Below are 13,727 nucleotides of genomic sequence, written 5' to 3'. Positions count from 1 at the left end.
ATGGATTAGGTAAATTCCTAAACTCACAAGGAGATAATTTCAAGCATTTTTGTTTTAATTATGGTGATTTCTGTATCAATGCAGATTCTGAAATACCCTTATGGAGCTGGTAAAACTTGCTGTGATGGTCAGTATGCCATTAACACTTAAAAAAAAAAAAAAAAAAAGCCACTTTAAAAATACTGCTGCAGTTCTGTATAGTGTGTACTGACGCTTGTTTGGAAGCTTGTCTCAACAAAAGCTGAATCACAGCCAAAGTAACTCTTTGAGTTGGCTCTATGCTTTTACTATAATCTTGCAGAGAATGATGTGCAAAATAGTTACAAAAAAAAAGAAAGAATGGTATTTATGCAGTTCTTTAAAGACTGTTATATACTGATAAAGTTCTCTATGACTATGCCTGTTTACAAAATGGGAAGGATGAAACACGGAAAGGTGAAGTGACTAGGGCCATTATGGCAACCTGGTCTGGCGGGAGGTGTCCCTGCCCATGGCAGGGGGGTTAGAAGCAGATGAGATCAAGGTCCCTTGCAACCCAAACCATCCTGTGATTGTATGATCCGGTGATTCTATGAAAAGAACACCTCATTGTTTTATCTTTACTTGATGAAGGACAACAGGGTCGAAAGACTTCACAGAAAAATGAGACTGTGTTCATGCAACCTTACAACGGAAAGCGATGATCTTTGTTTCCCCCTCTATACCACTTTTATTATAGTCACTGTGAAAATGCAGACTTTGAACTGCAATTTTTTTTAAAAAAATCATTGTTTGAAAGCTATTTTTCTGGAAAATAAGTTAGTATTTACTGTGCGTTTTAGAAATGTACAGTACTAGTGGTCTTTCAGTTTGCTGGTTTGATGTTAACCTGACCACCAGACCTGGCAGCAGGGGGAGCCAGTGAGGAAGCAAAAGAGGCCGTTTCACGGCTTTTAGGGAAAAAGCAAGACGTAAGGAAGAAGAACAAGCCCCGCAGGCAACTGGCTGACTCGGCTCTTTGCAGTTGCTGTGACTCGCACCGCCCCAGCGGCGGGCACCGCGCCCCTCCTCACACCCGCCTCAGGGCAGGTCCCACACCCCACCGCGCATGCGCAGCAGAACCCGGCTCCCGCCGTGCAGGGGAAGGACTAGCCCCGCCTCCGCCATGCGCGCAGGCGCAGTGCTGCCCCGGCAGCGCGCTGACAGGGAGCGGAGGTGCCCTGAGGTGCGGTGAGCCCCGACTCCCCCGGCCGCCATTTCGGGGCGCGCTGCCAGGCCAGGTGAGCCACGAGCCCCCCGGCCGCCATTTTGTGGGCGCGCTGCCGCCCCTGCGGCTGAGCGGCGCTTTGCGCTTCCAGCCCTGCCGGCCCGGTGGGACCCTTCGGAGCCCTTCGGAGCCCTGTGAGCCTTCGGGGAGGCTGGGTGCCGGTGCCCTGTGCCCTGCTGGGACCCGTGGCTGCTCCGCCGCCGCACCTCCGCCCTCCGTGCGGGTCTGAGCTTGCGGGACACAGCGGTCACGGGGCGAGAGTGAGCTGGGAGAAAATACGCTTCTTTTTGTAACTGCAAGTGTCGATGTTTAGTTAGAATGTGTGTAGGCTTGCTGTTCTGACAAGTTTTTACGTGTAAATGACTATTTTCCCTCCGGTGCGTGAGGCTGTGGTGCTGGGTGTGGAGGCACTCGAGGGTGCCTGTCGCGACAGACCCTGTGCTTAGAGGGCTGTGTGGAGCCATGCAGTGGCTCGGCTTGGAAGGGACCTTAAAAATCAGCTAGTTCCAGCCCCCTGTCACAGGCAGGAATGCCCCCGTGTGATTTAAGTGCATTATCGATGCAGTGGAACCATCCTCCTGTTTGCATTTTTTAACTATCTGTTTGGTTGGTTTTGCCTTCTCCAGGTGCTTAGGACCAAGACTAAAAGAAGCAAGGGCGTCTAGATCAGGATGGTTGTACTGGGGGCTCATGGGTTGTGGTGATTGCATTTCATTTTTTTTGACACTTCCCAGTGCTGTTTTTTATGAGCACGTCTGCAGCGAGTTACACAACTATTGTCCGGGTCATCCCATCTCAAAGATGAAACCACTCAAGTAGGAAGTTATCTGGAAGGCTTACGAAAGGGCTAGGTTGCAAAAAGGAAACAAACCTGCGAAGTTCAGAATACCGTTGTGGCATTGAATGAACTTGTGGTTCTGTGGTGGGTGTGTCAGACATAATGTATGATATTCTGATTTGTATTTCACATGGTTTCTGCCAAATAGACATGCATAAATTAGGTATTGGTAGCTTGTATTATTTAATAATACTCGAGAATACAGATGATACTTTAAAATGACTGTGGGATGCTGCATTTTTATGTAGAATCAAAACCGTTTCATATTTGTGTTTGGAATAAAACCCTAAAAGCATAGCAGAATAAACATCAAAAAATAAATTGGGGGGTTGTTCCCTTCTAATTTAGGATAGATAAATTCATTTAAACCATACTTAAAAATAGACCAAGCTGTATGTCAACAGTCTTGTAGTAAATTACAGTGAAGATTCTATTTTTAAACAAACAGACCCTGGGTTGTATACTGCATCTAAAAATGTGCTTGTCTGTAACCACACTTACTTTGCAAAGCATTCATATGCATTGAGGTCAGTATCTAAATGTAGAATCCTGTATATACATCTGTCTTTTGAGACTGAGGTTCTGTACTTGATAATGTTTTTATGTTATACCTTTATAATCACAAAGCGTAGAAAACATTGTGTAACTTAGACAAAAGTTTTCATACTTTTGAAATTAATTTTTCTAGGGTGAAGACTAGAACAGACTTCTGTATTCCAGTCAGGAGAAAACATTGCAGCCCAGAACAGGTGGAGTAAAAGAAGTGGAATTTATTAAAAAAAATATATATATTTAAAGTCATACTAATTTTTGTGTAAATATGTCCTTTTGGTAGGCTATCCATCAAGGAAAACATGGCGGATCCTTGGCAAGAATGTATGGATTATGCAGTTACTTTAGCAAGAAAAGCTGGGGAGGTAAGGACAAACTATGTATAACTACTAATGTTATTTATTGAGGCTATGTATGTAGCTTTTGAGTGAGCTTTGTTGTTGAGATATTCTTCTGAGGAGTTTTTTCTTTTTAAAAAAAAAAAAAACAATTGTTCAATGATATTCAAGTTCAAGATTATCTGTCATGTTTTCAGCTTGGTTAATTCAAGAAGACAACTTTGCATCTTCCTTTGGACCAGTCTGATAAAGGCTAAGGAGTATCTTTTATTTCTTAAATACGTATTTAAAAAAAAAAAAAAAGGTTTCTGAATAGGGGTAAACAAAGAGCATCTGTTTTTTCTCTTAAGCCATACCTGCCCACCTTACCTTTTGAGCACCTAAAAGCTGTTGACAGTCTTTTTCGTGAGCACCTCAGTCAACTTTACACAGCGGTGTCTTGTTCTGTTGGCACAAGATATCATATTGTTTTCTCTTTATGAAGACTGCTTTGCATCTGCAAGAAAGAAGTATCTCTTATGGTGGCAGTACTGTACTGTTTCGCAATCTAAGAGGGCTTAGAACAAGAAAAAGCTTGCCCATTTCAACAGACCCTTGTCGTAAGAGTGGTTAGCAAATGTTCAGTTATTCGTGGTGGTTCTGTTTGGTACATCTGTTTGCAGCCAGAGGAGATGGCACATATATTAATTCTGTCCCCTGCAGGTGTAAACTCTGCAGAACGTTGTCCCATTAAAGTCTTCCTCCAGAAAAACTTTCTAAGTTACAGTAAAATAATTTTGTGGGCTGTGAGGCATGGATACTTATTCAAGCTGATTCTGACAATTTTAAGATCGTAAATGCAAGGCCTAGTTAAAAATGCATGACATAAGCTCAGTCCTAAGTGTTTCATTCAACACTGTGGTACTTAAGTTTGTAAATTCACCACTTGTCCTAATAAAATAAAGCTCAATTTCATGTACCATTGTAAAGGTCATGTAAAAGTTTGTGCAGAATAGGGACTGGAGAAAAATGCAATGATGAGTCTCAGCTCCTGCAATTAAATCCAGGTTTTGTCACTGTTTGTGTTTTGTATGTGTAGTATAGAATGTTATGGTAAAAATGATGCTTAAATTCTTGTGCAAACTAATTTTCCGTACTGTTAATGAAGAAAGCTTTTTTTTTTTCCTTCTCCCCATTTGTTAACAGATAATCTGTGGAGCACTCAAAGAAGAAAAATCCATTATGACTAAAAGTTCACCTGTAGATCTAGTGACTGAAACTGATCAAAAAGTAGAAAGCTTCATTATTTCTTTGATAAAAGAAAAGTATCCTTCTCACAGGTACGGCTTCTCATCAGTAGTACACTTTTGTTAGTGTTGAAGAGGTGACAAAATGGAAAACTTAGACTTTGCTTGGTAAAATTTCATTATCATTGTCATGCTGGAAAATTATAGAAATCTCCCTTAGTCTTAGTACATTGAATGTTTTAAAGAAGTAGTTTTTCCCAAATTCTTCTAAATTAATTGCTCACTAATTTTATCATTAAGTTAGAGAGCTGTAGTAACAAAACAGGGCCTCCACGGAGTCTAGTGATGTAAGTTTAGTCCTGCTCAAGGCTTGTGCTGAAAGACACATCAGACTGAGCCAGCTGTAAATAACTTCTTGATCGTTTGTGTTGGAGAATCAAGGGTGGCCCCAGGGTACCAAATTTCTTGTTTGTTGAAACTAGCATGCATTCACTGTCTAAGCTGGATGGCTTCCGTGGTACTGGGTGTACCTCTGGCAAATCTCCTATAGTGTAAGAACATCAAGTGTCCCTGAAAGAAGGCAGGCTCTTCTGATTCTGCGTAGCTGGGAGTCTGTTCTACAAAATACTAATTTCTGTATTATTTTTTTAACCAGACTTGCTAATTTTTCTTGCATTTTCCTGGAAATTTTCTTAATGTAGCAGTATATGTGAAACATAATATGTATAGGGCTAGAAGAACTAAAGTGATGAAAGATGTCAGTAACCTGACCAAATCAGTGTAAGCGTACAGATGTGCGTAATGACCATGAAATAAGCTTCTATGACATTCGTAAACATTTAAAAATATTTTAGTTTGATCGTGCACTATGCCCTTGTTCAGGAAGAGCTCTGATTTGGAATTCATACCTTTACCAAGTTACCTTTTTTCATAGCACTTGTAAAAATAAACAGTTCTGAGACTTTATAACTTTGTCGTATTTGGGTTGAAATCAGACTAGCAGTTACAGCAGCGGTCTAACCAACAGTACCTGACCACAGTAGCTTTCTTCAGTTAAAATACAGGCAAAAACCCATGCTTTATGGTACAAATAAACTGAGAGGTATAAATAGATGCAAGTGTTCTAGCCAAAAATGAATGATGTCGTTACTGGAAAAAATATGAAAACTTCAGTGTTCTTAATGGTAAATTCTGGTAAGGGATATTAAAACGTAATGTTTATTTCCCCATATTTGGGGTTCATTTCTGACGTTATAAATTTCAATGCAAGCTTGATCAGATGCAGTTGATGCTTTCCAGCTAAGTTCTGCATTTCTCAACTTCTTACATATTGCACTGATGGTGCAGAAACCTCCATCTCGCTTTAAGAATTTTAATTTCAAGGACAATACTGTGATTCAGACTTCTAAAACAATTTCTTTGTATCTTTTTAATGAATTTGCTACTTCAGCTTCATCGGAGAAGAATCTGTTGCTGCTGGGGAGGGCAGCATTTTAACAGATAACCCCACATGGATTATAGACCCTATTGATGGAACTACCAACTTCGTACACAGGTTTACCTTTCTTTTTTATGTTAGCTGCTGAAGATGTGTTAGCTGCTTAACTGATAAACTGTTTTCTTTCTTCAATTTCAGGAAAGTAAGGCTTTTTCACTTCTAAATAGTTTTAAAAGAGATACTGTGTAAATCTTAATGGTTACAAATTGTTGTTGGAATTTAACTGAGCGACATTGGGCAAACCTCTCATTATCATCTTCGTAATTCTGTAACGATTATGGTAGTCTCACTGTAACCAAGAGCAGAAATTCCATGTGAGGCCTGTACTGTGCTGGCACAGGCGTCAAAGATAAATGGACAGATTTTTAAAAGTAAAGCGGCATGAGTCAGAATTCTGGGTTATGTCTTCAGAGAGGTTTTGGTGAAAGGCACTAACAGCTCCCAGTGCTGATTTCTAACAAATCTCAAATTCACTGAGATCTATGATCTGCTGCCATGAAAGAAAGCAGAATTATCACCAGTGACTGCCTAGTGGTATTTTTCATCAGGGTGATGATGGTACTTTCAGGGTAATGACAATTGCCTATTCCCTCATCATTGAAACATGATACATTTTGGCACCGGTGAGCTTTTCTGAACACACTTGATTCTAGTTTTGAAACGACTGTTACTATCTGGGCCACAGCTTTAAACAGCTCTTGAATCCTGCTAAATAACACGTTTAACAAGCTGCAAGAAAAGAACTTAAGTCTGTAATTTTTGCAGAGGTTAATTAAAGCAAATTCTTTAGAACTGTAAATTGTAAAATAAAATAAAATTTAAAAGTTGGTTGATCGTTAAAAGACTTAGCAAAACTGGGATGGAGCCCAGTATGTTGTATACACTTGTACCACCTTCCCTCTTCCTTCTGCATTCTCGCTTCACATTTCAATATCTTCTGTATTGCTTTGATGGAGGGGGGAGGAAGGGGAGATGACTTGGTTATTCTTATGAAACCGTTTTGGCCAGACAGTTTGTTCCCTTTGAAAACAACTGTTAGTAGCATAGAGGCTTCCTTGTGTTCTTTGGCTGTAAAATAGTGACAGTCCCTAAGCCCAGATGTAACATGCCTTACTTCAGTGGGTGGAAAAGTTGGTATTTGCAGTGGTAAATAGTGTTGTTGGGTCTATTTTTGTAGTAAATGGTGCAAATCCCAGAAAACCAGTGTTTCTTACGTTTCTCGTGTTTCTTTTTCAAATATGTTACATTTAAGTGAACATCATTTTTGTTAAGCATAAGCATGGTAATTAAAGAAGTATAGTATCTCACTATAAATTAGTGAAATGTTTTGTTTTGTAGGTTTCCATTTGTGGCAGTTTCAATTGGCTTTGTTGTAAACAAAAAGGTATACTTTTTATTACTTTTTATCTGATCAAACAAAACCGAATAGTTTATTGTTTCTAGTTATTACTAAGGTTTGTATTTTCATAGTAAATAGGAAGAAAAGAGGGGGAAAAAACCACCAACCTTAAGGTATCTTTATTCTGCAGATAGAGTTTGGAATTGTGTATAGTTGTGTAGAAGACAAGATGTATACTGCCAGAAAAGGAAAAGGTGCATTTTGCAATGGTCAGAAACTGCAAGTATCAGGCCAAGAAGGTAAGTGGAACAAAGTAGTTTTTTTATAATAATTCAATTTATTTTGAAAGTGATGCGTCCACACTTTTGGGCTTGTGCTAAAAAACTGGAATATATCCATGTTTTTCTTTGCAAAGATAGGCTTTTATGACTGTGGGTTGTTCAGGTTTCAGAAACGGCTTTTATGTTCTCTTTTATGCATTTAATGTGCTTATGATCTTTGCAAGATCAGCACTCAGGAGTTGAAGATTTTATTCCTTGTGTGTCTGTGTTTTTTTTATTATTTATTTTATTCCCTATATGTCTGTAATCCCTCTCCATTTGTTCTTTAGAAACTGTAACAAATCTATCAAAAAAAATCTGACTTCTTCCAGGTGTGAACTAGCATGGGTGTAAATCAGTATCACTCTAGTATACTATACCCTATGCAAAACAAAATCCACATGTAAAGTGGGAGGCTTTTAAGAATCTGAAAACTGTTACAATTTTTCTAGCAGTAGAATTTAATTCAGTAAGTGACATAAATTAATGGATATACTCAGTTGAACAATCTCAAGATTTGTTGGCTTTATTTTATTTTATCCTGCCATTGTCCCTGCAAGAAAAGATACTTACATCCAGTATATGGAATATTAACACTAAAATACCTTACTGTTATTTAGTTGTATAAGAGATTAATGAGGTAAACTCTGTTCAAATTCAACTTGCATAATAACTGTAATTAGGTATCTAAGTTGTACTGTTGGAAAAGTGAGGTTTTATTTCTTTTCCAGACATTACAAAATCCCTTTTAGTAACAGAATTGGGATCTAATCGTGATCCGGAGACTATAAAAATAATTCTTTCTAACATGGAAAGACTTCTCAGTATTCCTATTCATGGGTAAGATACTGTTTATTTTTGATCTTTACTGATAGTGCTATATACTGGCATTTTTAGGATGGGTCAGTTACATTCCATATAACATAAAAGTGAAATGTGATCTAAATGTTATTGTCTAGTAGCTTCTGCAGAGAAACTATCCAAGTGTGTTGCAACTTTTTTCAGACTGGGACATAGATAAGAAAACCCTAACAATCAGATAGTAGTGAGAATTGAAGCATGTTTGGGTTTGTAGGAGTAAAAAGTATTGTATTTTGTAGGTTAAAAAAAATTCTACACATTCTTTTGAGAAAGACACATGGAGTAAAACTGGAGCAGCTAAGTTAGATTAAAGCAGCTGTATTAAGTTCTAGTTCCCTTTCCCTGTAGTAATGATAGTCATTTTTGAATTTTCTAATATAGAAGACAAAAGTAGATCTCCCTTTTGTCTTTCAGTGCTGTACCAATTTTTTGAATTTGTTGAAGTAATTTAAATTAGCTACAAACTGGTCTTACTTCAGTGTATTCTGTTTGCTCTTTTACGGATAAGCTGAAGCCTATATTTCCACAAATTATTTTGTACAAAGGTGATTTCAGTAGACGGTTTTCTGTTGTTCAACCACGTTTCTACTCTCATTTCTAATCTAAAAGCAATTGTAGTTTTATGCTGAGATTCTCAGGATTCTTGTTTTGACATCTAACATTTGGATGCGTTGTACTTTCAGAAAGCTTTCTGATGTCATTAAAGAATTTATGCTAAATTGTAAGTAGGGAATGTATTTTAGGTGTGTTTTCAGTTCAACTTTGGTATTTTACTTCTAAAGAGTAAAGTCAAGTAGATTAAAGTCAATTTAAGTTGCTTAGCAAGTTGCAGCAAGAAGCTGTACAGTTACATTTTAATGTAAATTTTACTGGTAATTAAATTATAATTATTTGTACAAGCCAGTTATTAATTACATCAACATTTCCAAAAGAAATTGGTATTTGGAACACCAAAAATGCTTTGATCGCTATCCAGACTGAATTTATACTATGTAATTTATTTTTTGTGATTACTGCTGTTAGTGTATTTTGCAAGTCAGAGACGCTTACTGACCATCTCCAGAAAAACTGAAGTAACTGCTTTTGCAGTTTGAGAACAATATACATGCTACTTGAATTCTTGTATTCAAAAAGTGAAGTACAATATCTCTTACTGTTTCATGGGTAGGTATCTTCCATAATATTTTTTTTTAGGTTAAGAAATTATTCAAAATATATTTTCACTGTAAACCAAATTATTTAATGAAATTTATAAATGTTACTTCCAGAAATTTTCTATACTCACAGAGCTGTTCAAGCTACTAAAAAAATAATTGGGAATTTAGTTGCACATACTTGCTTCACTGCAGCATTCCATGATGCTTTCTCTATCTCAATTCATTTGTGTATGATGCTTTTGTGTTCTCTGTGCTGTGTACACAGACATTGTGACTTTCTTACAAACTGTTCTCAACTAAAAACCAACTATGTTTCCTTTAGGATTAGAGCTGTTGGTACAGCAGCTGTGAACATGTGCCTTGTGGCAACGGGTGGAGCTGATGCCTATTATGAAATGGGGATTCACTGCTGGGATATGGCAGGGGCTGGAATCATTATTACTGAAGCAGGTGGTGTGCTCCTAGATGTATCAGGTAAATACAGGGGAATGCATGATACTCTGTCATCCCTTTAAATAGCTAATTTGGAGCAAAAGATAGCTGAAATGGCAGAGAGGTTTTTCAATCCTCTGAGTTACCACTACTGAACAGAGTTCTCATCCAGTTAATGGAGAGAGTCAATTTAATTTTCTTAATCTGCAATGCAACCTTTTACCCTCTTGGCTAAGTACCTGGAAGAAAAAGGCAGTAAACACACAATGAAGAAAACTTAAATATAGTTCATATGCTGTATCTGTAGAGTTAAATGCATTTTTATCCAGGAGCAGAACTTGGTCCTGAATCATTCACATTTTTTTTAATGCTTATTTTCTTACCAACTTCTAACTTTTCTCCAGCCATAAGATAGTTACTTTGCTTGTTTTTATTTTTAGGTGGACCGTTTGACTTGATGTCTCGAAGAATAATTGCAGCAAGTAGTCGAGCTATTGCTGAGAGAATAGCCAAAGCACTTCAAATAATTCCTCTGAAAAGGGATGATGCAACTAATTGAATACCAAAACTATGCCTTAAATGTAATTATGCAATGGTTGTCTCTGTTATGTGGTGGCTGTTCTACACCTTAAACCTGATAAAAAGGTAGATAAATAGACGGTAGTCTTTCAGTACTGGTAGTTCATGATGTGACTGTGAAGTAGTGTTTTGGGATTGGACCAACATCTAAGTAAGCTTTTATTGGTAGGTATTCTATTTCACATCACAATCACACATAGAGTTATGAAAAGAAACATATAGATAAAGCTACAGTTTTCAAGTTTTATACTACACTGGAAGACATAGCAAGAAACTCTTTGATGTATAGTTCCATAAGTGACAAAACAAAATTCACTGGCTAAACACCACGTAATGACACCTGACCCCGAACCCAAAAAGATCAAGGCAGTACTGTTTTCCAGTCTCTATCCCTCCTTCTCCTGTTTGTTGCTTTCTTCAGTGTTATCAGTGTTGTTATGTATTTTCTAGAGGTAGTTCACGCGTTTCCAGACCTTTTTAGTTGCGTGTAGTTTTGACTCTTAATTTAAAGCCTTTGTTGCCTGTCTTTGTTTTAGTAGTCATTGTTCTACCTTTCTTATGGTAGATAAACGCAATATATTCTTCTGCCTCGTATGTGGCCAGTATACTTGCAAATTCGTTACAGTTGGAAAAATAATATTGTGCCAAAAAACACAGGATTCTCCCAGGAATAAGTTCAGAGCATATCTCCTCTCGACAAATGGACTTCCTCCAAATTACGATGAAGTATGATTTGCATTTGGCCTTTGAAATAGCTCATTCTTGGCAGTTATAACAGTCATTATTCTTGTTTGGGTTTCTCCATGGATGAATGTGTTTAAAAACCTAAGGAATCCTTAAAGTTCAAGAGAATTTGCAGCAACTCATCTGGCAAAAAGTAAGTCAATAGTCCAGGTTTTTTGCATCTTTTTGTAAGTTATAAAAGCAGTGACCAAGCAGTATCGGGTTTCCATTGTGTACAGGCACAAAAGAAGTGTATATAAACCTAAAGTGTTTATAAATCTAGAGGTGTTAGTAATTTAATACTTTATGTTCATTGTTCTAAACTTCTAAAACTGATTCTTTTCATTTTTGTATTTAAAAATATCTGTCTACTGGTTATTTAATGCACTTTAAAAATTATTTAACTTAGCTCAATTTTTAGACTGATTTTTGTGTCTGAGGTTTCCAAAAGAAAATTATCTTATAGTGATGGTCCAGTGAAATCACAGCAATGCTTTAGAAAACCTGGCTTTTTGTACTGCTGTCCCACTATTTTTATTTCGGAAAATATTCTCTGTCTTGTAAGTTCCAACGGCTCTATTGTTGTAAATTTGAGTCTCCTATATGTGTTGATTTTTTTCTTGCAGATTTTGCAGAAATATTTAATTTGAAATAGTATCTAATGCCAATTTACTAATATGAATGAGATCAGCAATTGCCTGATACTTGAAGGTCTTGTCAAAAAAAAACACACCTTAATTTTACTTTTAAAAGTACCTATTTGACAAGGAAAGGAACTGCTTGAACGTTTCACTGTAACTTTATTGCTGTAAATGATGTGGGATCATCATTATTTCTTGAAGTATGTTTATTATACCGTTTCTGTGGTAGAGCAAATCCTGCAGAACTTTTTTTTTTAAACTAATAATTTGTGAAATGGAGGCATACCTTAAAAAAATAAATAAATGAGAAGAAAAATGAGGTGGTGATGTAGTTTAACCGAGCAAGCAGCTAAGCCCCATGCGGCTGTTTGCTCACATGGGGGTTGGGGAGAGAATTGAGAAGTAAAAAGGTAGAACTTACGTGTTGGATAAAGTCAGTTCACTAGAACAACAATGGAAGGGAAAATAATCATGCTAAAGAAATACACTGAACAACTGATGTGTAATGCAGTTGTTATCCACCTGCTGACTGATGTCCTGTTAGATCCTAAGCAGTGGCCCTCATTCTCGGTTTCATTGTTCAGCATGTCACCATATGTTATGGGACACCCCTGTGGCCAGTTGGCGTCTGCTGCCCTGGCTGTGTCCCCTCCCAGCTCCTCGTGCACCCCTAGCCTCCTTTCTGGCAGGGCAGTGTGAGAAGCCAGTCCTTGGGTCTGTGTAAGCGCTGCTCAGCAACAACTAAAAGATCAGGGTGTTATCAGCATTCTCTTCTGAAATCCAGAACACAGCACCATACCAGCTACTAGGAAGAAAAGTATGACTTGTAGTTTGGTGCAGGGTCCCAACAAGCTGGTCTTGTGGGCTTAAAGCTTTCTTTGAATTCAACACTTCCTCTTCTTAGGCTCTGATGCACAAAGATCGTAAGCTGTGGAGCCTTTACAGAAGTGGGGTTGTGTATACACCTGCACTAGGTTTTTAGGGAGGCTATTCCAACATCTTCCTATGAGATAACAGTAATGATGTCAGTCCTCAGAGCTCAAACTGCAGATACGTTGCTTATGATTTGTTTCTGAGGCCCTCAGCTGGTTGAAGCACGTAGCTTTCTCATCATTAGCTTTCCTAATGCTCTTTGAGGGAGAATTTTTGAAGTGCCATTTTCAATCTTTGCTTTCTCACTGTACCCTGGTCTTCAACATGATCAATCTATTTATTTATTTGTGGACTCCATAAAAGTCAACTTTTATGAATTGTCTGCTTTCTTTTTAATTTCAATCTCCCTTACAGGGGGATCAGAAATCCCTGTTTGCTACTTTGGTAAAGTGTAATTCTCTCAAATAAGTCTTCATCTAATGTGACCACTTCTTTTAGTCACATGAAAGGACACCTGAATGTAGTTGTGTAGAGGCATTATCTTTTTAGATCTGTGCTAGTGTGCAATTTTGACAAAAGTTGTAGTAACGTGGAGAAGTTATGATCACTGTGTAATCAAAATGCTTTTGAGATATTATATATGAGGTATTCCCAGAATCTGCAAAACAATAAAGCACCTATTTTGTTCTGAAAGAGTGACAAAGTTAATAATTTTGAAATTGGTAATCGTTTAAAAATTTAATATAAGGTTATATACCTACAACGTAGCTTTTGCTGAGCAATTCATATCAATCAGAAAGGAAAGCCAGTCACCATGTATAGAATCATAGAATGGTTTGGGTTGGAAGGGACTTTAAAGATGAATTGGTTCCAACCTCCCCTGCCATGGGCAGGGACACCTCCCACCAGACCAGGTTGCCCAAAGCCCTATCCAGCCTGGCCTTGAACACCTCCAGGGATGGGGCATCCACAGCTTCTGGGCAGCCTGTGCCAGGGCCTCACCACCCTCTGAGTGAAGAATTTCTTCCCTATATCTAGTCTAAGTCCCCCCTCTTTTAGTTTAAAGCCATTCCCCCTTGTCCTATCACGACACCCCCTGACACA

At 37.9% G+C, this 13,727-nt stretch overlaps 1 protein-coding gene across 2 annotated transcripts; it reads left to right on the top strand.

The window, feature by feature from the left end:
* Positions 1 to 1,135: 1,135 nt before the first annotated feature.
* IMPA1 (inositol monophosphatase 1) lies at positions 1,136 to 13,316 on the top strand. Of its 2 annotated transcripts, XM_035546119.2 has the most exons (10): positions 1,136 to 1,259; positions 2,773 to 2,833; positions 2,920 to 3,001; positions 4,160 to 4,293; positions 5,651 to 5,755; positions 7,037 to 7,082; positions 7,228 to 7,336; positions 8,089 to 8,197; positions 9,698 to 9,849; positions 10,248 to 13,316. In XM_035546119.2, exons 3-10 carry the CDS (start codon positions 2,939 to 2,941, stop codon positions 10,364 to 10,366), a joined length of 837 nt encoding a protein of 278 aa, XP_035402012.1. In that variant the 5' UTR covers positions 1,136 to 1,259; positions 2,773 to 2,833; positions 2,920 to 2,938; the 3' UTR covers positions 10,367 to 13,316. The 2 variants fall into 2 exon arrangements, with proteins under 2 accessions (XP_035402012.1, XP_050564487.1); XM_050708530.1 differs by lacking the exon at positions 2,773 to 2,833 and having other exon boundaries at positions 1,208 to 1,259.
* Positions 13,317 to 13,727: the final 411 nt, after the last annotated feature.

Source organism: Cygnus atratus, chromosome 2 (genome assembly GCF_013377495.2).
Source record: "Cygnus atratus isolate AKBS03 ecotype Queensland, Australia chromosome 2, CAtr_DNAZoo_HiC_assembly, whole genome shotgun sequence".
In the NCBI taxonomy this organism is placed as follows: Eukaryota; Metazoa; Chordata; class Aves; order Anseriformes; family Anatidae; genus Cygnus; species Cygnus atratus.
The sequence above is the reverse complement of the archived record's forward strand: the minus strand, read 5'-3'. Positions and strand labels throughout refer to the sequence as shown.